This window comes from Eptatretus burgeri, chromosome 4, assembly GCF_056783735.1.
Source record: "Eptatretus burgeri isolate ZD-2024b chromosome 4, Ebu_testis_v1, whole genome shotgun sequence".
In the NCBI taxonomy this organism is placed as follows: domain Eukaryota; kingdom Metazoa; phylum Chordata; class Myxini; order Myxiniformes; family Myxinidae; genus Eptatretus; species Eptatretus burgeri.
Window position 1 is genome coordinate 57,683,664 of NC_140964.1, and position 26,245 is coordinate 57,709,908.

The following is a 26,245-nucleotide window of genomic DNA, read 5'->3' on the forward strand; positions in this document are numbered from 1 at the left end:
AGAAAAGTGTACGGAAGGCTCGTCAATGAGGAATTAAGTGTGCTGAGCATTTGGCCAGCAAATAACAAAAGGAACCATCAAAACAATGGGGAAAGAGGGCTTTTTCTTTTTTGTATGAAGAGAGAGGTTAAGGGTTGGAAAAGGGGTGATGAGAGATGATGGGAAGAGGGAACAAATAATGGTTGGTTGTGTGAGTCAAGGGAAAAATGGATCGGCCGAACCAGTCAATGCTGATGCAGAAGATCAAAATAACCAAACAGGCATGCAAAAGACATTGCAATGAACACACAATACAAACAACAATCGATGCAAACAAAAGTGATAAACAATCAACAGAGACAAATCTGCATTGTTTACTTGGCTTTGGATGCAGGTGACTCAGAAAATAAAAAAGCTACCACCACTGTATGTCAGAAACCGTTTTTTCTATTTTCCTTTTCTTTCTTTTTTGCTCTTCCCATATGCAATAATGCTCCAAATGTAGAAGGCCCACAGTGAGAAATGTTAATTTTATTGTCAGCAGGTATATAAGTGTTTAGCTGACTTCACATAGACCACAATATATGGATTTTGGTTTTGGACCACAGCATCAGATATGAATTTTGGTATGAATCAGATATGAATGCTAAAATCTAGGTCTTTCCTGAATACTGGAGAAATATGCATTTGAGAACAATTCTCACTGGACAAATATATTTTACTGGACTGGACAAAAGCTTATGCCAAGCATTAATGAGACATCTCGAGTAGAGAGAGAGTTTTGTCATTCATGAATAAAAGCATACAAGGAGTGTGCTATTGAGCAGCTACATCTGTGATTCAATGAAGTCTATCTCTGCGAAGGATTGCTGCTATGCTTTTTCAGGTTTCTTTCTGCAGTGAAGATTTTCAAGGGTCCCAACAGGTTTTCATGTTTGACGCTCAGAATAATATAAAGGTGGATTATCACAGACTCTCAGCTCCATTGAGACAGACAGACCATTGAAGCAGACTGTGAGTATGAACCAGCCGCTCTTCAACTATATTCTTTGTATGGGAAAGGCAGGGAAGCGTGAGTGTGTGAAACAGACTAGGATCCCAAGCCACCACCCTAACCGCTAAGCCAACACCAGGCTATAATATCATTGAGTGAGTGAGTGGTTAGAATGAGCTTTACAAATAAGCTATATCGCAAAAGGAGCACACTGACCCGAGCCAGGAAACTTAAGATGCTCCATATAGATACACTATACAAGCACATTCCATGTAACATACATGGTACATGTGATGCACCACATATAAGGTGACACAAGAACAAAGCACCAACCGCAGAAGGGGATTGCATATTCGTCCCATAATAATATTTGTGAGATGGAAATTTCCAACTTAAATGTTGTAATTGGTTGTTTTCTCTCCCCCCCTCCCCCCTCTCTGAACAGCAAGAGTTGCCCTGGATGGGTTATGTGTCTATGGTGGCCATCTTTGGCTTTGTGGCCGTGTATGAAATAGGCCCAGGTCCCATCCCGTGGTTCCTTGTAGCTGAACTCTTTAACCAAGGAGCAAGGTCTTCAGCACTTGCCCTGGCTAGCTTCACCAACTGGACCTTCAACTTCTTGGTGGGAATGTACTTCCCACGTATAGAGGTAAAAACTAAAGAGATCCTTCTCAGCTCTTGCATGGAAAATGTTGGTGTTCATGAGGAAATGGGATGTTACTAATAGTTTTATGTAGTTCTTGCTCTTCTGTGAACCTCACTCTTGTAGAGAAACAGTGTCAGGAAAACTTTTAGAAACTAGAACGGCACTCAGAGTGCATACCTCCACCAGGCTGAACAGTTTAGCATTTGGACCTTAACCAAATAAAAATCAGCTTGTCCTTGTAACCTACCCAACTCATCCATCAAGTTTTGTCATCCGTCCACATCTTTTTGAAATGTCATGCTGTATATCGCTTTTCGCCTGATCTCTCAATGATGAATCACAAGAAAAAAAAATTCTTGTATCCGGATTTGGATCTTCACCAAAATCGAATCAGTTCGTCCTTGTCACACACCCAACATGTCCACCCAGTTCCGTCCGAATCCGTCCATAATTTTTTGAGATATTCTGCTCACAGACAGACAGGGGTGAAAACATAATCTCCGCTCACCTTCGGTGGCGGAGGTAACAATATGATCAGTACATGCATCCATTTCAGTGCAGCACCTGGCTGCTGGTTGCATCATTTTCAGATGATGTAGCTGTGCTGCTTATACTCTATTGCAATCAAAGAAATGGAATCCATCATTACTGCTGATGTGCTGAGTCTTTCGGATAATTTCAAACAGCATGATCTTTAACCATCAGATTGGATTCTGGTCATTCAACACTGGGCATTGACTCAACACTGCTTCTGGTCTGCCTCTCCTGAGAGTAGACATACACTTGTTATCGGCTTTGTGGTATGATCTGAGGTTGCCTTCGGTCTGATTTACCTTCCAGGAGGAAAATGCAAGTTTTAAGGCAACTGCCTCACCATAGGATTCAGTGTACCAAGGGTGGGTGGATGGGTAAGATAACTGAAGGCAAGATGGAATGAATCTGTGTGTAAGGGAGAGCAGGTGTCTGGAAGAATTCCCAGACTGAATTAATATTGGGGGCCGTAGATATAGGAGACCAGTCCTGAAGTGTGTTGGCTGCTTGCAGTCCCTGCTAGTTTGCCTGAGTGAACTGCCAGACTCACGAGCGTCACCAGCACTGAGGTCTTAGGGGTCTTAAAGGGTCCGAGGGTTCTCGAGGCTCTTAGGTTTCTCAGAGTGTTAGGAGTCTTTGAGGTCTTAAGGTTTTTCAATAGTCTGTAATTAATAGCGAACGTAGTGAGCTTCATACTTAACGTGTGAACATGAGAGAATAGGAAACAACAACAACAACAACACAATACCCTGGCAATTTGGAATCCGTGTCGTTGGCTCTGACCCTTTTTGCTTCCGTTTTTTTTTTGCTTCTGGTTTTTTTTTGCTTCCGGTTTTTTTTTATTTGCTTCCGGTTTTTGTCATGGGGAATGATGCATGCCAGGCGATAAAGGCATCGTCGGAGACATGAAAGACCCAAATATCAGACATGGCGTATATTTCCTCCACTGATTTTAATAAAGATATCTCCCGCATCATCAAAAAAATTTTTTAATCGTGATTTACATTATTTGATCGCTGATCCCGAATCCAGGCCGAAGTAACCGGAAATTTCGTATACAGTTATGAACAAGTTGTAGGTAAAATCAGAAGCGAATGAAAGAAGAATTCTACGTTCGCTTCTCGTATTTATTTTTTCAGATGAGATCCTGTTCTAGGCGGTGTAGTTGTTGTTGTGAAGGTAATGTTGAGGAATTTTTTTTTTTTTCAGATGACATCCTGTTCTAGGCGGTGTAGTTGTTGTGAAGGTAATGTTGAGGTAATATGCAGTAGTGTTATCACGGTTATAGAAATGCACAAATAATTTATTTTATATATATATATAGTATACCCAATCACACCTTTATGACTAAAAAAATTAACAACAAAACTAGAGAATAAATACTCTCGCAGTTTTAAGTCTCCCTAATTTTATAATAGATATCTCCCGCATCATCAAAAAAATAATTTTTAATCGTGATTTACATTATTTGATCGCTGATCCCGAATCCAGGCCGAAGTAACCAGAAATTGCAGCATCGAATGTAAGAAGAATTCTACGTTCGCTTCTAGGCTTTGCCTATTCCATATTACACTTACTCTCATTCTGTGTGGACAAATGGACCTACATGCAATACCCTCTCCTCTGGTGAGGGCAATTAAGAAGTTAAATTCAGAGGTTCAAATTAAACAAGAAAAAAACATCTTATGAGATGACGGAATATTGTGATATGTCATGGACATACAAACAGAGCACATTTTGAGTTAATTAGTTCATTATCTCACCGCATGACTGGAAATTTTAATAACGGCTCCAGTAGTTTTTGCACATAAATATCATGAATCATCATGCCGAGTTTCAACATGATCGATCCGTTGAGCCGCCTTGGAGGGTAGGGGAAAAAAACAAAAAATGTTCATGGACCCATTGCCAGAAGGAATAACTGACTGACTGACATAGTTATGGCTTAAACAACTCTTCTCAACTTTCTCATAAACCAGTTAAAAACTGACAGAATGCCAAAAAGGCCCACTAATGCAATGTAATGTATTTATAATCCAAATTTTACATTTCAGGAGCTTATTGGACCGTACGTGTTCATCATCTTTGCTGTACTTCTCCTTCTCTTCTCCATCTTTACATATCACAAATTGCCAGAGACAAAAGGACGATCTTTCAATGAAATTTCTGCAAGTTTTCGGCTCATGAGGATACCTGGTGCTCAACTTGTGCAAGATGGTGAGGTTCAGGCATTGCAAGCTACTTCAGAGGTATGGAACATTTATTTTGTTTGAAATGAATAACGTTTGCCAACATATACTTATTTGCAGAAACTTCTGGAGTTTATTTACGATACTCTGAAAGATTCAGAATAAAGCACAGCCAACCAACAGTGGCTGCCTTTTTTGAACAATATTGTTGCGGTTTTGCAAAGCCAGCCCTCACCCAAGGCTAAGGCATACAACATATAGCAGTCCTGAGGCAGTTATTTCATTAGTACTCGTATTAGATAGCCCTTCCCTTATGTCTAATGGGTTGATGGGACAAAATGTGTTGAGGGCTTGTAGGCAGGTCATATATCCCATTCTTTGTTCTCTGATCCATTGTATTTTACTTTACTTCACATGCAGGCCTGCACGCAAGCAGCTCATTAGCATACGCAGGCCATTTCCTCTTCAAACCTCACACCATTCTCAAGCCAATGCTCACCTCAGGCCTTTGCCGTACTCGGACCCCAATGTTGCAATATTCCTGCAACCACCACAAGCCTTCCCGAAATTCCCCACGACATCAGCCCACAACCCAAGCTCGCCTACACTCACCATTGACGCCACAATCTCGACATCCACCTCCGTCACGAGTATGCCACACTACAACTGCTATGTGACACCATCGCTCAACCACAGTTGTTATTAATGACCACCACTGCCTTTTGGGACCAGTTGGGACGAGGAGGTGCGCTTATGAGCTAGGAATGCGATCACCCCTTGTTATTCTTGGAGCTCCATCACGTGGCCAAGTGCGGAGCAAATGGGGCCATTTCCAGCAGAAATTCCACACCGGGGTGGGGCCAACACAGTGGTTAAAGTCTATGTGTCAATGAGGACGTGGGGAAACACCCCTTGCTCCATCAGTGCACAGAGTAAATATCTCAAGCATGCCGCCCCCGCTGGGGAAGTACAAAAGGAAGCCCTGATCTGGCCTGCCTTATTTTCTTCTCTCTTCTGCTCTATCGTCTGGCCCACCTGCTTCTCTCGCATCTGGTCCACCTTTTGTTCTTGCGGTTGCGGAGCGGAATGGAGTCCACTGGGCGGAACGTTAAATGGAACGGATAGCTGGATACCAGACCGAGCAGTCTTACATAGCATAAACAATTACACTAACAGATTTCTCTCTGCTCACATTAACTCTATCTTCTCACATATTCTTTGCTCTACTTCCAACCCCCTGACCCACATCTTTACACCTTCCTCTCCACCTCATCTGCACCATATCACACCTCATTGCACCTCCTCACGCATCTTAAACACCTTCAGTTTTCTTTCCTCCCCCCCCCCCTTCCTAAGTGACTGGGTTGCATTGTTCCGTTGACCACGCAAGATAACAGAGAGGTCACCAACACCTCAAACTTCCTCTCTCTTTCTTTGCTGTCTAATTTCCTCAGGTGTGTGTCTGATGGAGCCTGTCATGTTAGTGTAAGTTAAGAATGTGTAAGTTCCTTATATCAGGTTAGTCCTGCACTGTCTTTTATTTTCCTTTTGTAAATATTTGCATTTCACTGGTTGTAGTAAATTGGTAAAGTTACAAATCTACCCAGCTCATTCTGTCTTTTCCTCTATTCGTCCAGTGTCATTAGCACACAGGTTAACCGGGAAGTTCTGCCCCACTAATTTGCTCTGTTAGCCGGTGAGTACTTGGCAGCTCTGCTCGGCTGCACCTGATATGGTAAGTTAACACAAGTACGCATCGACGGCATGAAACTCGCTTGGAATGGTCAATCCACCAGAAACGGTAGCATGCAAAGTAGTGTAACCCTGCCAGGATTGGCAGTACCAATCGGCGTTTGTGGTTGCTGAGCAACCTGCCGGTGCACAGAGTTATCTGTGCTCAGTGGCCTCAGGACTGAGCGTTCAGGAGGGAGCCAACTGCTTCCCCTTGTGGCAAACCTCAAATACATTGTGCATACTTCCTCATGGGACAATCTGCCAGGTAATTTCCTGGAAGGAATCACTCCACACTGATGATAGCCAGGAAGCCAGAAACACATTTGTAGATTCATTCCTTTCCTCAAGCGGTGAACTGAAGATTTCCCAGGTTTCTAGAGCTTATGTTGGCTGAATAAAGAAGGTCTGAAGTCGGGCTACACACATTTATCAATGGAGTCTTTGTGTTGGAAGTAATTAATCGGTGTGAGTGGAACCATGAATGAATGTTATGTCTCAGATCCCAGTGGGAAGTGACCAGCATGCTGAACAGGGGTTTGAGTGGTCATTATGAGGAAGATTAATAATGTTAACGGTAATAATGACAGTTTTGATTTGTTAGTTTAGGTTGGGTTCATCTTTCGTCCACACCAACAGTGTGTTCGTCCTTTGCTGTGAGGGTCACTTGAGTTCTAAAATTGGAGTTTAAATAAGGGTAGGATCCTGCAGACTATCAACCTCCCTATGAGTACACCAGAGAGCAGGTATGTGCCTCACACCTGCCTCAAAAAAATTACACCTCACTTGAAGTAGAAGATTAAGCTGGCCATCCTTTCTGCTTGGCAAAAGAGATATCTGTCATTACAGTGTTCTCAACCATCTTGAACTCTGTATATTTGCTGTAATCCTGCTTTGGACTTTATGCACCATTTTGCCCTGGGACACTGATTACATTGTTCTGTTTAAATTTCACATGAATTGGTTAAATCGTGCCCAACGTCTGTATCATTATAAACATTTGATTGTGGAATTCCACTCAGTTAAGTGATGTGCAAAGTGATGGATGTGTGAGAGAATATGGTCATTGCAATAGAATGGACAAACAAATGCATCTCCCACAACACTTGTTTATTTTGGTATTAGCATAGGCTAGATTTTTTATTATTATTATTATTATTATTATTATTATTATTATTATTTTTGTCAGGAAGTGGGCATTTCCTTTGTGTTCTTTTTTTGTTGTTTTTGTATACATTGTCGAGGCTCGTATGAGAGCTAACACACAACACACAGCAAGGGGGGCATGAGATGAGGGGCGGGAGAGGGAAGGACAAAACAGTGGGGAACAGACATTGGGAGATCTGTAGAAGGGAGAAGGATGAGGTGGGGAACACGGGATATACAAGATGGACACTACAGGGACTTTCAGGAAGGAAAGCAGGGAATTTGAAGGAGGTGGGTTTGGGGTGGATTAATGGGGGTCGAAAAGATCGAGGTTTTGGATGAGAGAAGATAAGAGGTGGTGGTGAACAGCTGTTTTGAAGGCCTGGAGCAAAGGATGGGATTGAACATAGTGTGGGGGTTTATTCCAAAGGCAGAAAAAAAGAGGAATTTAAGAGTGAAGGTTGAGCAGTGATTCGTGATTTTGGAGGTTTTTCCAGAAGGGGGTTGTTGGCGGACCTTGAGTGCCCTGCAGAAGTGTGGTGGGGACATATTGCAGACAGATCGGGGGGAGGGGGGGTGTGAGACCAGAGAGGAGACTGTCGAAGACAGAAAGACCACTTACCTGTCTGCGGTGAAAGAGCGAGAGGCCCAAAGACTCAGCCTCACCGGGGAGATACCAATGATCCGAAATGCCTTGGTTTCCACAGCGTGAAGCCGAGAAAGGTGAGAGGCAGGAGCACCACCAGCCCAGAGGGGAGAGCAGTACTTCTTCAGGCTGTGGATGAAAGCTTTGTATTTGGTCAGAAGCTCCGGTGGGCCGAGGAAGGACTTTGCACGACGGAGGATACCCAGTTGGTGACTGGCTTTGGAGGCCATGTTGGAAATGTGGCTTTCCCAGGAAAGATCATGGCAGATAGTGAGACCCAGAAGCTTGAATGAAAGGACTTCTTCCAGAGGATTGTTGAGAAAGTAGATTGGGGGGGGGGGGGGGGTTCAAAATGGTCCTTTCAGAGAGACATAGTGAGAGTGTGAGATTTGACAGGATGGAAAGACATGTCCCACGTTTTGGACCAGTTTATGATTTTATCCAGATCTGCAGAGAGCAAAGAAGCTGCAGCTTGCCGGTCTGAGGGATGACAGATAGTCCGACACAATCACTTTCTTCCTATATAGTGGAGTGACAGTCAAATCCATCTCTCAGGAAGAGAATGCTGTCGTGTAACAAAAGTCCAAGGAAAGGGGATAAATTAATATTGGGTATTCAGTTACTTACTATATTGTGTTATTAGCTGTCACATCCTCGATTAGGAAAGCCAGAGTCTGAGTGTTCAGTACTTCCTTGTTACCCCTCTCATCACTTTTGTAATTTCATTCTTTACATGTCTCTCATTTCTTTATCCCTGTGTCATAAGAGGCGACCAGGGTTGCGTCAGGATGGGCATCTGGCGTAAAACCTGTGCCAAATCATTATGTGGATCATACGGATGATCATATGGATGATCCGCTGTGGCGACCCCAAACGGGAGCAGCCGGAAGAAGAAGAAGAAGAAGAAGAAGAAGAAGAAGAGGAAGAAGAAGAAGAGGAAGAAGAAGAAGACATGTCTCTCATTTCTCTTATTATTTTATGGTTTTTATTTGTCTATTTTCCATATGTTTTTGTGTTTCCGGGGAACGAACATGGCTGGGTTCACGTCCGGATTGGATCGGGTTCCTGGATTCACACAGAAACGTCGAAGTTGGACATGGTTCCCATGTTCCTTCCCACGTTAGATATTACAATAGGACAGATAGGAATCGAAAGCGTAGTCGCATGATCCATGTGTGAGTCGACAGCCATCTCGATGTACAAGCAGGGAAACGTCAGCTTAAGCATTGTCTCGTTTGCCTGTACACCATACAGGGGATGGTATTGGTAATAATTAATTAGGAATTATGGTTAAGGGAATTGTGTGTAAAACCTCTGCAAACCTCTACTGTGGGGGGGGGGTGTTGGCAGGAGGCTTGGCACGAAAGAGGTGAGGGCATAGCAGTGGATCGCCTCCCAAGGGTCGGGGCCTGGCCGAGAGGAAGGAGAGGGAGGAATCAAAATCTGCAGTTTGTGGACGGAGAGGATTTGAGAAGGAGTTGGGAGTGCGAGCGTTGGAGACGGCTGAGGAAAGAGTGGGTGTGAGGAAAACGAAGAGAGTTAATCTGAGGTGGGGAAAGGGTTGGTGAGAGTAAAAAGCCTGGGGAGAAAGAGTGAGTGGAGAGCTTTCTTCGAGGTCATCCTACCTGCCTGCTTCTGCTCTGATTGTCGTCTGGAGCCCGTTCGTCAACTGGGGCATGTTCGTTATCTCCTGCTGATCCCCTCATCATCCTGTGATTGTCTGCTTGCCTCATCGTCTGCTCGCCTTCTCATCCCTCATCACCTGCTCGCCCCCACTGCCTCAAAGCTGAGTCCCCCTGGTTTTGTCCCCTTTTCTGTCCCCTTTCCCCTTTCCATCTGTGTCTGAGTCTGGAGTGTGGTGCCTAGTTGCTTTAGATTCTCTTACCTATTTGTAAATAATTATTTATTATCGATTCTGTATTTTCGAATTCTTGCTCACCACAACCCGCCTTTGTCTCCTCCGTCACGATTAAATCCTCCCTGGTTCTTTTTATTTTTGTGATTTGGGAAATAAACCCGTTGGGTTTAAAAGCTTAAGGTTTCTTGTGTCTCTCCTCACGACCCGCTCATGTGCTGTCTGCCAATAATTCGGAACGCCACCTCAATTGAGCCACTCGGGACATCGTGGGATTGTGACCTCCCGCAGCGACAAGCTCGACTTTGGTTGAGCTGTTGACGCGACAGTATAATTCCAATTAACCCATTCTTATGTCATATGTACTGTATATACACAGTTGCGGATCTAGGGTTCGAGGCTTGCCATGAAGGGAAATACTCGGGTCCCTTCTCAACACCTGGTCCTGAGGCTGCCAGGCACAGATAACTCCATGTGCTGTCAGGTTAATAGGCAACCACGAATGCCAATTGGTACTGCCAATCTGGCAGGGTTACACTACCTCGCGTGATACCTTACATGTGGATGGCCGCACCAAGGATCGGTCACATGCCCTCGATGCATACTTGCGTTAACTTACCGTATCAAGTGGAGCTGGCAAGTACGCTCCGGCTAATAGCCAATGAGTGGGATGTAACTTCCTGGCTAACAACGTGCAGACAATGCTGTACAAATGGAGGAAAAGACAGAATGATCTGGGGACATTTATAATACAAGCAATTTATTATTAAGGAGAGGGCGAGGAAAGGTCATGTGGCACAATAATAAAAGGTTTTACCATAAGCAATGTGTACAGCAGGTGAAAGTGAGGATTTATGGGATGCGGCAAAATAAATGCAATTGTTCACAAAGGTAGACACTGCACAGAACTAACCCGATACAAATGCAAACATTACTACAGGAACCATCACAAACACACACCGGAGGGAATTGGAGAGCAAAGAAAGAGAGAGTTTGTTTGAGGTGTGGACAACCTCTTTGTACCGGACGTGGCCGATGGACCAACACAAACCTAGTCACTTGGGCAGGGGGAGGGGCGAGCAGGGTGCAGGGATGAAAACTGGGGGTGTCTATGGTGTGTGAGTGAGGAGTTGTAAAATGAGGTGCGACACAGAAGAGGAGTGAAGAGGTGCATATCTGCATTTGCTTTTATAGCTTTTGTGTGTCCACAGCAGACAAGACAGAAGATGGGAAAGACAGAATGTGTGAGAAGACAGCTTAAAGTGGCATGTGAGAAAGTGTGTACATGTGTCTATTGAGTCTATTACACTGAACAACAAAAATTTTTTACTGGAGATGTGTAAAGTGATTTAGACTAATTTGGGTACGCTGATTTCAAAAATCATAACCGTTTTGCGGTATCACGTCAGGATTTTCAGTAACAGAAATATTCCCATTGCCTAGAAGTCAGGATTTCAATGAAATTTACAAAAATTCATTTATTCATTTATTTCATCATGAATGCTTCAAAATTATAGAAATTACAGAAAACTCCACTAGAATGTAATTAAAAATGCTTTAGGCATTTGGCTTTGCGTTTGTGCTGCTCTGTGTCAGTTTCACGATGCAGGAACCAGCAGAAATCGCCCATCATGTTCGGGTTGTGCCGCCCTTGGTAACGCGTCTCCATGAGTGAAATCTCTTGGTGGAATCGCTCGCCGTGCTCGTCCGAGACTGCTCCCAAGTTGTCAGGGAAGAAGTTCAGGTGCTGGTGTAGGAAATGTATTTTCAGGGACATCCTGGAGCCAAGTTTCCTGAAGGACTCCAGCAGCTGCTGCACTATTTCTTCATAGTTGTCCGCGCGCTCGTTCCCCAAGAAGTTGTCCGTCACAGCTTTGAAGCTCCTCACGCTGCCAGCTCTTTGGGGTTTAGAGTTGTCGGAAAAGTTTCGTCCTTCATAATCTGTCGGATTTGCGGTCCAACAAAGACACCAGCCTTGATCTTGGCCTCCGACAAGGTGTTGCCAAACTTTTCCTTGAGGTATAAAAACCCACGCCCATTCAGATCCATTGCCCGTGCAAAACTTTTCATCAAGCCGAGCTTTATGTGGAGTGGTGGAAGGAAAACCTTGGCTGGGTCGACAAGGGCGACATGCTTCACGTTGTGTCGACCAGGTACATGCTCTTTCGCTCTTCCCAATCTTTCTTCGTCCAGTGATTCTTGTCGTCTCTGCTATCCCAGAGACAAAGGAAGCACATGTATTTCGTGTAGCCTGACTGCAGCCCTAACAACAGCGCCACCACTTTCAAGTCTCCGCAGATGTGCCAGTTGAAGTCATTGTACTTGATGGAATCAAGCAGCTGCCGCAGAGTCTCATAGGTCTCTGTCATGCCGAACGCGTGAGCCAGTGGGACTGATGGTTTCTCGTTGCCATTGTGGAGCAAAACAGCCTTCAAGCTGTTCTTCCCCGAGTCGATGAAGAGGCGCCAGTCTGCAGGATCGTGATCACACCCAAGTTCTTTCAACAGACCGTTGATGTCACTGCAGAATGTCATCGTGTCTTCCATCTCAAAGAACTCAGCCATGTCTCTGTGACGTGCTCTGAACAAGGATATCTTGGTGTTAGGTTCAAGTAGATTCCACTGCTGCAGCCTTGATCCAAGCAGCTCTGCCTTCGCCTTTGACAGCGAGAGATCTCTTACAAGATCATTTAAGTCTCCCTGGTTCAGAAGGTGTGATTCTTGAGTGTCGGATTCAAAAGGTTCATCATCACCATCCTCTTCACCACTGCTTACAGCTATGTTCTGATCAGCTGGAGGTGTTGGAACGGGTTCTCGTCATCATGAGGCACAGGTTTACGAGCAGAGACGCAGTCAGCGAACTTGATGTGACCTTTAGTCTTCTTGTTGAAGCCGGCGATGCTTGTGCAGCAGAAATAACAATCATCATCATGATTCTGCGGCTCACGCCATATCATGGGCACCGCAAATGGCATGCTCGCGCGCTTGCCCACCAACCACTGAGTCAAGGTTGTGTGACAGCTTGTGCAGCAGATGTGTGGTGCCCAGCTCTGTTCTTGGTCCCCCACCTTACACCCGAAGTAGTGAAAGTAGGCGGCCTTCATTTTCACTGCTGTAGATATACTTCGCTGTTGATCTTTTTGGTATACCGACCACAGACATAACAGAAGTTGTCAGGATGATTGGTACAGGAACGCCTACTCATCTTTATCTGAAAGAAAGAAATATAACACAAGTTAACAACAATTGTACGAAATAGACATGTTAAAGACATATGTAAATTTCATTGAAATCCTGACTTCTAGGCAATGGGAATATTTCTGTTCCTGAAAATCCTGACGTGATACAGCAAAACGGTTGATTTTTGAAATCAGCGTACCCAAATTAGTCTTAATCACTTTACACATCTCCAGTAAAAAAAATTTTTTGAAATTTGTTGTTCAGTGTTATCGGTCTGGCATCCCACCCACTCAGCGCTCCTCCTTTCCCCTTGCGCCGCTGTCCAGGTCTGGACCCTCTTCACTCAGTTTGAACTGTCTTCCCATCCACGTGCATGATCCTGTTTATTTGTATTCTCTCCTTATTACCATCAGTTTTTATTTTCACCACTTTTCCCTCCACCCTCCTTCTATCCCTCCCAATTATACCCTCTGTTTCATTTCTTAAAATATATAAATGCAACAACAACAAAAAAACCTTTTTCCTTCTCACCTTATACCCCACACAACCACGTGACTTCCTGTACTGACTCTTGTATTTCCTTCTCCGCCCTCTTCCCTGCTGATCCCACTCTGATTGTGAAGGTTTTTGCCACACACCTTCACGACCTTTTCTTCCAACTTCCTTTCCTCTTCCTCTCTATTCCTTGATCTTAAAAAACAAAACAAACAAAAAAATGGTCTCTTGCAATGCTTGAACTTCCCCTCTTCACCCAGTTCTTCTTCAGAATCTTGTCTTCAATTTGACCTTTCTTTCATCCTGTGTCTAAAAATTCCATCTGTTACAATGCTTCCTTTCTCCACTCTGTCAATTTTTCTACACTCCATCCATTTTCCAAAGTATTTAAACGAAACTCTGGCCTACAAATTTTTTTAATCCCTTTTTGCAATGCAATACTTGTTTGTCGTCCATTATCAGTCGTTCTTTTTTCTCTCCAACTTCAGTGCAAATTCATCCAACCTCTTTAAATCAACTCTTCCAAACTCCTTCCCTGTTATACCCTCTCCTACCACTCCCATCTTGCTCCCCATCCTAGCATCTCTCCACTGTCCTCTGCCCTACTAACGGTTCCCCCTCTGTTATCCCAAACTATACGGTTTTCAAATGTCTCACACTCTTTCAGAACACTGCTCAATATCTCTAACACGCTCTCTCTCTTTCCTCTCATCACATGTCCCCCTCTTCCCACCCCCTCAAATCCATCCCTCCCTTCTCCCTCCTTCCCCATGGCCATGCCTGCTCTCATATCCCCTCTCACCCCCTCCTCACAAATCAACTGCCTCCTCCCTCTTCAAAGCAAACTTCACTCTCTTCCTCCCCCTCCCCCAAGCTCCCCCACACCTTTCTCCCTCAGTTCTTCCCCTTCACCCTTCTCCCTCAATTCTCTTGCCTCACTCCTCTCTTTCAAATCTCGCTCCTCCCTCCCCCTTCTCAAAGTTTCCCCCCTTCACATTTACAAAGCTGCCTCCTTCCCCCAACCTCTCTCTCTCTTCCAGCTCATTCCTCCACCTCCTCCAATCTCCCACTTCCCTTTGCTCCTCCTCTTAATACTCCCCACTGCTACTCATCCCTTCACCACCTTTGCCCTTTGTCATCCTCCTCATCTGACCCTCTCCCCTAGCTCTTCTACAATCTGTCATCAACTATCAACAACTTTCACTACCTCCCCCAACCTCCCCTCCCTTGCACCCAAAGCTTCATCCCCTCCCTCTTCCTTAACAGTGTGGACCTCAAACATCTGGGGCTTTCACTCTAACCCGACTGATCTCTCCATTCAGGTTGCCACTAACAAACTTTCCTCCTTCAATACGTCCCTGACTCCTTAGTTTCTCTCCCTGGTTACTCCTTCCTCCGGTATGTGGAGGAGGGAGTTACTCCCTCCTCTGATAGACCTGAATGGCATGATACTGATAAAGCTCTGGAAATTGGATGTGCTTGGAGCATTACACTGAGCAACAAATTTTTTCTTATTATCTGTTGCATGAGATTTTTCAACTTATTCTAGATATTTTTTTCAACGCTGATTTCAAATCTGAAATCTGTTTTCCTCTGCATGCTCTCGTTTTCATGCAATTTGAAACTTGCGATTTTCGCAAAAAAGGACACGCATTGCTATTTGCACTAGGGATATCTTGAGAATTCGGGGTGCGATTTCGGACTTTAGTGGAAATATACGATGCCTAAACTGCTAAATAACTATAGACCATACTCATTTTGCTGCTAACGATTTGCTCACGATTTATTTGACATCAATTTTCTTTATCTTTATTGATATTTATTTATCTTTATTGATATATATTCTTTAACTTTATGTTTTTCTTTGTTTCAGATCTGATAATGGCTTCTTCAATAAGACATAAATGTGTAAATAATCCTGATGCATTCTGTCATGTATGTGGCTGCTACACACTACTTCGTCAAAAGCGCAATATAACATCGTTTGTAAGGCGTGCCTATAAAGCCTATTTTGATGTTCCCCTTGGCGCCCAAAACAAGAAATGGACTCCGCATATTGTATGTCATAATTGTGAGGAAATTCTTCGTGACTGGACAAAAGGAAAACGAAAGGGTCTGCCTTTTGGAGTTCCCATGGTTTGGCGAGAACCCAAGGACCACGTAACTGACTGCTATTTTTGCCTGGTCAACACAAAGGGTGTCGGCACGAAAAACCGACAAAAGATCTCCTATCCCTGTATTCCCTCAGCAATTCGACCTACTCTGCACTCTGAGGAACTCCCCGTTCCAGTCTTTAATGGTTTTGTCTTATCTGAAGATGATGGCAGTGAACATGATCAGCAAGAGCATGAGGGTCGTGATTATGGGCTTCAAGAAATGGTTTCAGAATCCGAAGCCTCCTCATCTGATACCAAACGAACAGTCATCAGCCCCTCAGCAGTTTAGCCAACCGGAATTGAATGACTTAGTGTGTGATGTGGGGCTCTCCAAGAGAGCAGCTGAGGTATTGGCCTCCAGGCTGCAAGAAAAATATACTTGACCACTCTGCAAATGTTTCATATTTCTGAAAGCGGGACCAGATCTTTGTCGCCTTTTTCTCAGAAGACAAGCAGTTTGTTTACTGCCACGATATCCCAGGTCTTCTCGGGCAATTAGGTGTTACTTTGTATAATCCAACAGAATGGTGATTATTTCTGGATACCTCTAAGTGCAGCATCAAGTGCATTCTCTTGCACAATGGCAATGTTTATGGAGCAGTTCCAGTTGATCACTCGGTGCATTTGTAAGAAGAACATAATGACCTAAAAATGGTCATTGACTTACTCAAATATCACGAGCACAACTGGATCATTTGTGTGGACCTGAAAATGGTCAACGTTCTCCTTGGTCAACAGAAAGGCTTCACAAAGTTTCCATGCCATCTCTGCATGTGGGACAGCCAAGCTCGAGAGAAACACTGGATCCAGAAGGAGTGGCCCATCCGTGAAACTCTGGAAGCAGGCATGCCAAACATTGTGAATGACCCAATCGTCAGCCGAGAGAAGATCATTTTCCCCCCACTCCATATCAAGCTCGGCTTGATGAAACAGTTCGTGAAGGCATTGATTACTGATGGTGAATGTTTTCAACATATAGTTTCTGCTTTTCCTGCTTTGTCTTTCGAGAAGATCAAAGCAGGTGTGTTCCATTGACCTCAAATTCGTGACCTTGTACGTGATGAGGGATTTGTAAGGAAGATGAATGACAAGGAGAAGACAGCGTGGCTGTCTTTCGTCACAGTTATACAAAACTTTCTTGGTAACAAAAAGGCAGATAACTATGAGCTTCTGGTTTCTCGAATGCTGTTGGCTTTATGCGATCTTGGGTGCAACATGAGTGTCAAGCTCGATTTCCTGAAGTCACCTTGATCAATTCCCTGAGAACCTTGGGGCTGTAAGTGAGGAAAAGGGAGAGCGCTTCCAGCAGGACCTCATGACGATGGAAGAGCGCTACCAAGGGCGATGGGACAAAAATATAATGGCAGACTACTGCTGGAGCATCAAACGAGATTGCCTTGTGGAAGTCCACAAACGCAAGAGTTATAAGTGCAAATTCTTGCCTGAATAGGACCTATTTGAACTTTGCATTCCATCCTTATCATTTGTTCTGAATCACCTATCATCTTTATGTCGAAATATATGTTAATTTAAATTTGTTTTAATTCAAAGTGGAACTTACCAAATAAATGTTGAAAATGTTGAATTGCAAAATATATGTTTAATATAATTTTGCTTTTAATACAAATTGTAACTTACCAAATAAATGTTGATAATGGTGGATTGCAAAAAATCTCGAGCTTACAGAGAGAAACTAACTTCAGATTTGAATCCAGCATACTCAAATTAGGTAAGATCAAGTGCTGGTATCAATGCAACAAAAACTTTGTTCCCCGGTGTTATATATATATATATATATATATATATATATATATATATATATATATATATATATATATATATATCTCTAAAACTCTCATCTTGTATGTATGTATGTATGTATGTTCCTGAAATACAGCCAAAATGGAACACGAGAGCGCAAACATTTTAGGGCCACCTTACTCACCATTTGCCTGCGGTGTGCAGTATCAAGTTTCATTGAAATCGGGCAATAAAAAAAATTTATTTAAAAAATCAATTCCCGATTCAGTCAAGTACTCTTCGGAAGAATTTGATCAATGCAAACAACCTCAGCAGTATAATTCGCTGGAGCTATCTTTTTTTTTTTCTTGAAATGATTTTTTTCATCAACCGCGGTCACAACGGGAACCCAACGGGTTCACGGGTCATCTCGTGGGAAATAAAAGGCAGACAGTCTGTTATGCCAATGATCTGTGGTCACAGTATTTTCCAATCACCATTCACAGAAATGGAGCCATAAATAAATAATGTGATGTAGGAAATGAAGGGTCATGTTGTCGACCATTATTCAAGTAACATCACATGTCTACACATTCCTAGATGACTTCAAACATGTGCATGGGTTTCTGGCACTGTCTTTATATTATTACTTAATGGCGATAGTATTGACTTACAGCATTTTATGTTTATCTGTGCTCTTGCAGGTGTGAAAGTGCCATGTAGCAATTTCTGCGTGAGTCAAACATCCCAGCAACACCATCCATTTTCAAGGTCGGTGCTGAAATGAAGAAAGTGCATCGAGGATTTAAATACGACAACACATGCATCTGTCAAAGTTTAAGTTTTATATTTGCAATTTTGTTCACTTTTAATTCTTCAGGTTGACCAATTTGTTAATTAGCATAAAAGAGTAAACATTATGCATTTACAATGCGTTGATGTTACTCTAAGGTTTTATATTGTCAAGCATCAAAACGTGTGCATTAAGTTGACAAAAGGAAACACATAAACTGATTTTAAGATTGAGCTTTGCGACCAAGACTGCATTGTGACATTGTGATTTGTATTTGTAATAAAATATAGTCTTCTTTTCAAATTTGAATCAAGTCCTTCACATCATCAGTGGCCATACAACGTTTCCATCTCATTGTCTTGCACCAGTTTCATGGTATCGTTAACCTTTAAATCTCTGCTCTGTGTCTTTGTGTGAAACACATCCTCGGTCTTCTATTTTTAGTAGAGAGGTAGAAATTAAAAAGTGGCCTAGAACAGGATTTAAAAATCATCGAGAGGTAGAAAATGTCATCCACCATAGTTGGTTAGGAAATGGGTTGGGGCATATGACCAGGAAGGATGACATCAATTTTTGTCCCAAAAATGGTCCTTTTTCACCCTTTTTCTGTCAAAATTCGATTTCCCAAAAATCTGATTTTAGGGGTAGAGAAAGAAGATTTGCTCATAAAATGCTCGTTTTTGATGCTGGAATGTTTATTTACCACTTAAAATGAAGCATTTGATGTGCTCTACAGGATAAATTATGAAAAAGTTTCAAAATTTTCCAGTAAGGGGTCAGCAGCAGTCCAAAAGTGCAAATGGCCATTCCACCCCGAAAACTGGGCCCTTTTTTCAGAAAGGCCCCCCAATCACAACTTCTGGTAGAACTGTAGACAAACGTCACCATTCAACATGTGGACATATTCAAGTAGTTTTTGAGAAGATTTGAGCATGATAGGTCAATCAGGGAGTGATTACTGGGGGTTTGAACTTATACCCTTTTTGCTGTGAAGCGAATTCCAGCATTTTTCAGGACACAGCACTAATTAACAAAATAATACATGAATAATGCTCAATATTTGGACCTGAGTGACAAGTTGCCCATTCTAAATGATGATATATGATGGGGTTGGGGTGGTTAGAATATTGACACTTCTACCCTCCCTCCCCCCCCACCCTCACCCCCACCCCCTCCTATCTTCAGCCATAACACACCAATCATATAACTGTCTGATGAAGTTTTCCAAGTCGGCATCAGAGGTGAAATAACCTGAAACCACAAAGTATTCACCATTGTGCTCCCTGTGTCTTCATGAATGTTTCTATTCAATGAGATCCTTCTGACAAAGTCCACCACAAAGACAGGCACTGATGCAAGCCCCTATTGTCTTCAAGCAGCCACATCTTGTCTCTGTACATCTGGCGTTGCAGGAACAAGTGACCAGGTCAGCGCATTTTTTGGGAATGGGATCCAGTGTCATAAGTTTTGGTTTCAGTTTCCCCTTTTCAAGGATCTATCCACAACTAGTGAGAGAAGGACACTCTGGGTTTGGCACTATTGTGTTGTTTCAAATGAAGGTTTGGTAATTTGCTCAGTTTAAGTGCGACTGGAGCGCATCCTGTGATGGCGGTAATGATTCCACAGAGCTCTTGCCCTTTAAAAACATCTTCAATCTAACTTCGTTTATTGAGGAGATGCTCCCATACCCATAGAGATGGCATATGAAATGTTCTGCATAATTCCTGGCTTCATCGGTCAGCTCGGGGGACTCTCCAAACTGTGTCAGTAAGCCTGGCTCTTTCTCATAGCTTTCCATGTTCTTCCTTTAGGTTTTCCAGACAACTGACTTGTTGTGTCACAGCCCGATATCGAATGGTATGCAATGACATTGTCCATAGTCAGAGGCGGATAGTCAATGGCATGAACGGGGATGTATTTTGGCTTCTGTGAAGTTCCACAACTCATCCATACTCCAGAAGGAAGGTGTTTACGGTGGCCAACAGCACGAACAAGGACATCTGTGTCACGACACTGGATAACAATACGGTTGTACCCAACATCAGTTGCCTCTTTTGCATGGAGTATTAGCCTTGTATCTGCTTCCTCATGGTTCGATTTCAGCTGTGAGATGTTGTCTCGGCTCGAGGACCAAACACCACTGGCATCCTCAAACTCCCAAGCGAGAACAAGCTCATGACCTTGTGACAAGTCACTGGCATTTCTGATAAGTTCACTGCTTAGACATGAAGCCAACTCTGCTTTGTTTCTTGAATGACTGATGAACTGCTTCCAGTTATGGGGCAACTTCACCCATCTAGAATCGATCACCCTTCTTATTGGTCTCATCACACCTGCATGATTTGAATGCATTCCATCTTTGATGGACGTCTCAAAATATCTGTCAAACAATACATCTACTCGGGAATACCCCAATGTGAATTTCCATTTCACACTGTTGGTGAATACATCTGCCAGGTCCCTGAATGTATTGGTCTTTTCTGGCTTGCCAATGGCCTGAATGACAGCTGGTCCATCAATCAGGAGACAAGTGGGGGCATCACTGTATGGTAGATGATCCATTGTCTTGACAGTTGTTTTCTCAGTGAGGATGTCAATGAGATCAGATTTGTTGGTGGACAGAAGTTTGTGATCGGTTTTCACGAGTGCAAGCGGAACTGGAGAGAGTTCGTGTTTGAGAATGTTCTCCAAGTTAATGTTCCTCCCACTATCTGAGGCTATGAGTAACCGATGGAAAATATCTCTTTCTGCTTTGACTTCAACCACTTTGTCCTTTTGGAGAGTGACTTTCACTTTGTACATTGTAGCAAGAGTTTGAGCTTTGTTTTGAGGCAACCTTGAATAAAAGTCTGTGGACTGTTCAATGAGACATGATTTGACGAAGTCTTACACTAGAGTCACACTCTTCTTCTCAACGGACAGTAGCCCATCCCTCACATCATCAGGGGCCACGTCACCTGTGGACAAACACACGAGGTCTTCAGTTGTGTTGGAAAAACAGTCTTTATGCCACTTCAGTTTCTTGGATTCGTTGTCGAAGTCAATTGCATTGTTCAGAACATTAGTGTATTGTTCACATCTGTATGTGATTCTTGTCTCCAATGTTTCTTTAAATCTGGCTAATCCTTTCGAGGTAGCTTCTCTTAGGTCTTTACCAGGCTGCACTTTCTGCAAATAGCACACTTCTCGAACACGAAACCACATGGTCGTTTGCATTTGCGAACGTTCAGTGTTGACTCCATAACCTGCAAAGTAAAGAACATCGATTAGAATATCTGAGGCCAATGCTAATAAATGACTTTACCAGCATGAATAACCCCACCTTTAATGGACAAAGAGCCTGATCAGTAAAGCTAACAATGATAAATGCATCTTTCGTTTTACATTTGGTGATAAATTCATCATTGAGATGGCCCCTTTTTCAGATTCAAGACAATGCACATGTGTTGACACACAACCTATAGTACAGACAAAATGTCGGATGACCTCCCACAAATTGCAACAAAAGCAAACTCAACAGATTTTGATTCCTGGATATGTCCTCAGTGACAGAAAAAAAGTCCTAAGGGATCCTCCGGGGGGAAAGTCCTGAAATCATGGAAATCCAATATGGCCGCCACCTCTTCTTTTGATATGGCCGCCACGCCACCCGGCTTCGGGGAAAATGAGAAAATTGTTAAGATTGATATTTTAATATGTATATATATATATATATATATATATATATATATATATATATATATATATATATATATATATATATATATATATATATATATATATATGTGTTTTTCTGCATTCTAATTGTTTCTAGTTATGGTCAGTATATTGATATACAAGGATAATTATAAAAAAGTGAAATGTATTGAGGGTAAAATTAAAAATTATAGCTTTTTTGTCCAAAAATGTCAATTTTTTTGTCCCGAAAAAAAAAATATTTACGTGATACTGATTTTGGCTCCTGGACCAAAAAAAAAAAAAGAAATGTTGAAGACAAGATGAAATCAAGTCTATGGCAATACAATATAATTATGTCAATCATTGAAACATGACAAAATTCACAATTTCACTCGGGGCAATCACATCTGCCTGACGAAGGTTTCAAAATGAAAATGAAAATTCGCATTAAACTCAGGAACAACATCCATTATAAACTTATTATACATGTTGAGAAAAATCAAGCGTATTAAAGTGAGAACTCGACAATGTCATCATCATCCTCATCATTGTTACATGGAGTGTTTGTGCAGCCAGAGCCCCTGCAGTTTCCACAAGCTGGAGTGCACTCAATGTTGTGCTTCTTCCATGTGCATCTCATGGTGCTGCATTTAGCCTGGCAGTTGCACCTAAAGACACGTAACATCTTTTCAGGAGCTGGAGCTATTGATGTCTGAAGTGGCAGAAAATCCTCGTCACACTTTTGCCAACCCCAGTCTGTCGGAAGAAGTTCATCTGCACTTCCCTTCCATTCTTGGACTTGCAGATACACGCGCAGGCTGTGATACTTTGCTGCTTCTGATGGTGGTAACGTCTGTGGTTGCACGTGAGAGGAGCTACAAGCCACTTTGTCCCAGTACCACTGATACCGGAGGGTGTCCAGGGTGTCAGTTGACTTTCCGTTGTAGATTATCACCAATGTTTTTTTTCTCCTGCATCTGCCACATCACATATGGAAGCTGGATATGTATCAAAAACCTTGGCCTGCTCACGGAATGTGTTGTTTGCTTTGAACTTTTTGAGGGAAGCTCCCTTTCCAATCCCATGAAGACGAGATGTCGTGTCGCACCCAAGAACTGCATGTAGAAACAGTATGTGCTTGCATATGTCTGTACCAATCATTTTCTTTGTAGCATTGATGTTCCAGATGTGAGGCTTCTTCGTGTTCTTCTTTGGCTCGGGACAAAAGAAGAGGTCATGGAATTCTAAGCTTGCATGGTAGCATCGGAGGACGAGGAGGTCTGTCATCACCAACTAACACAGTGTTGGTGACAGTAGCAGACTGCACGGCCTTCAGTACAATCAGGAGATCAGCATCCCCTGAGGCATGGTGTGTCTCGCAGTTCTTATTCTGAAGCTCTTCACTCAACATAAAAATGAATCACTGTTTATTCTGCCTATTGGCAAGAAACTGTTCCTTCTTCATTGTGAGACGTAGTCAGCTGTAAATGTCACAGTCGTGCCAGCATTCCCTTTAGACCGTCTCTGGTGTGTCATGTCCTTCGTGTTGGTACTCTCATAACCATCAAACACAACTATGGCATCTCCGTACTTCTTCGTTACATAATCGGTGTACTGGTGGCATATGTCTCTGCATGTAGATCCACGAGACCATGGAATGCGTTGAACAAGTGCCCCGCCATCCAAAACATACTGTTGCCCATCATTGGGGATATCTGCTAGGACATCGGATCCAACAAGATCCCTGATGGCATCAGCAAAGACTGGCTTGTGTGCTTCTCGCAGCTGAAGAGAGGAATCAAACAGGGATGGTGGATAGCTGTACAGTTCATATTTGAAGGCCGACTCCAGTTCTTCTGCTGTCTGTGCAACAGTGATCAGTCTCTGGAAGAGGAGTTGTAGGTCAACCTGGACTTGCTCTCCATCAATCTTGACAGATGACTTCATGCCGAGGGTGACAACTTGGTCTTTCCTCTTAAATGTGTACTCGGCAGGTGTTTTCCCATCCATGGATTTCAATATTTTGGCTCCTACAACATGTGCTGTATCGACGTTGATGGTGGGGTGTGCATGAACTCCAGTGGCAATGTTCCTCAGATGTGGATCACTACTGAATGGATTCCGTTCCTGTAAATACTGAAGAGCTGATAGTGTGTCCTTCCAGTCATGAGATTGTCTTCCTTTGGTCATGTCCTTCTTCTGCTCTCCAGTGTTGTTGTTCACACCTGTGAGCTCCTGCATTGCCTGGTTTATTTCTGCACAGGCAGGCATTGATAGTAGCCATACCAGCCGTTGTTGCTCTGTCATTCCTCACCCTCGTGTGAGCCCCCCGCTGGTCTTCAAACTTCTCATCAGAACTTGTTCGATGATCAGGCCAGATGAAAGACCTGCCCACAGGCGATCACTTCGTCGAACCACATGGAACCCCTCATCAAAACGTTGTTGGGCATTGGGATGTTGAGTTTTGAGGTTGAACATCTGCTGCAGATACACCCTCACAGATTTGGCATGCAGGTTGTGGCCCGAGGCTGCCAGGTAAGGCAGCATTTCCTGGATGGCCTGTAGATGTAGTGCCCAGTTCCCAGTGCGCTCTGCCCGGATGTATTTGCGTAGAATGTCTAGCATGTCAATATACTGAACCCAGAGCGCTGAGGTTCTAGAAGATGTCTTTGCAGACTCGGCATGCTTCTGAAGGTGGTCTTTGATTCATTTTGAAGACGTCAGACTTGCATACTTCTTCCGACAGACTGTGGTTGGCAGAAGTGTGACGAGGGTTTTGTGCCACTTCAGACATCAATAGCTCCAGCTCCTGAAAAGATGTTACGTGTCATTAGGTGCAACTGCCAGGCTGAATGTAGGACCATGAGATGCACATGCAAGAAGCACAACATTGAGTGCACTCCAGCTTGTGGAAACTGCAGGGGCTCTGGCTGCACAAACACTCCATGTGACAATGATGAGGATGATGATGACATTGTCGACTTCTAACTTTAATACGCTTGATTTTTCTCAACATGTATAGCAAGTTTATAATGAATGTAGTTTCTGAGTTTAACGCGAATTTTCATTTTCATTTTGAAACCTTCATCAGGCAGATGTGATTTCCCTGAGTGGAATTGTGAATTTTGTCATGTTTCAATGATTTACATTATTATATTGTATTGCCATAGACTTGATTTCATCTTGTGTCTTCAACGTTTCTTATTTTTTTTGTCCAGGAGCAAAATCAGTATCACGTAAATATTTTTTTTTCGGGACAAAAAATTGACATTTTTGGACAAAAAGCTATAATTTTTTATTTTACCCTCAATGCATTTCACTTTTTATATAATTATTCTTGTATATCAATATACTGACCATAACTAGAAACAATTAGAATGCAGAAAAACATTATTTACATTTTAAAATATCAATCTTTACAATTTTCTCATTTTCCCTGATGCCGGGTGGCGGCCATATCGGATTTCCATGATTTCAGGACTCCCCCCCCCCCCCGGAGGTTCCCTTAGGACTTTTTTTCTGTCACTGAAGACATATCCAGGAATCAAAATCTGTTGAGTTTGCTTTTGTTGCAATTTGTGGGAAGTTGACCAAATATTTCTGCTAAAATGCCTGTACTACTATTACAGCCTGATTGTTTTAGTAAATCTTATCATGTTACCTTTTTTTATCTATCGTGAAACAATATAGTTTATGTCTCATGAGGTGTACTTCATTTGACATGTCAATGAATATCAAGGAATTGGGAGGGATTAAATCAATGATTTTGATGAAATGTCAAGCTTCATTTACAGTGCTGCCATCTTTTTTCAAGACGAAGACCTGAGGGACCATCTCAAAGTTTTAGAAAGGACATGAAGAAAAACAAAGGGATACCTCAGTCTATGGAGGAAGTTTTAAAATACTATAGATTACCTCAGTTTCTGGCCTTTTATTTTTCCAACCAGACCTAATCTCAGGCTGGGGTATGAAGGGTGTGGGTAGAAGAGTCACAATATTCCGATATCCCCTTTTGGCTGAAGATAGGAGCGGGTGAGGGTGTTTGGGGGGGGGGGGTTAGAAGTGTCAATATTCTAACTACCCCAACCCTATCATATATCATCATTTAGAATGGGCAACTTGTCACTCAGGTCCAAATATTAAGTATTATTCATGTATTATTTTGTTCATTAGTGCTGTGTCCTGAAAAATGCTGGAATTCACTTCGCGGCAAAAAGGATACAAGTTCAAACCCCCAGTAATCACTCCCTGATTGACCTATCATGCTCAAAACTACTTCCCAAAAACTACCTGAATATGTCCACATGCTGAAGAATGGTGAAGTTTGTCTACAGTTCTTCCAAAAGTTGTGATTAGGGGGGGCCGTTCTGAAAAAGGGCCCAGTTTTCGGGGTGGAATGGCCATTTGCCCTTTTGGACTGCTGCTGACCCCTTACAGGAAAATTTTGTAACTTTTTCAAATTTTATCCTGGAGAGCAAATCAAATGC

At 42.9% G+C, this 26,245-nt stretch overlaps 1 protein-coding gene across 7 annotated transcripts in view; it reads left to right on the forward strand.

The window, feature by feature from the left end:
- LOC147028120 (solute carrier family 2, facilitated glucose transporter member 1-like) overlaps positions 1–18,383 on the forward strand; it is a 120,522-nt gene extending 102,139 nt beyond the window's left edge. For all 7 annotated transcript variants that reach the window (XM_085878214.1, XM_085878215.1, XM_085878210.1 and 4 more), the window contains exons 10-12: positions 1,419–1,622; positions 4,205–4,399; positions 17,992–18,383. In XM_085878214.1, the coding sequence (XP_085734340.1) occupies positions 1,419–1,622; positions 4,205–4,399; positions 17,992–17,997 (405 nt within the window). In that variant the 3' untranslated portion in view covers positions 17,998–18,383. The remainder of the gene's footprint in view (positions 1–1,418; positions 1,623–4,204; positions 4,400–17,991) is intronic.
- Positions 18,384–26,245: the final 7,862 nt, after the last annotated feature.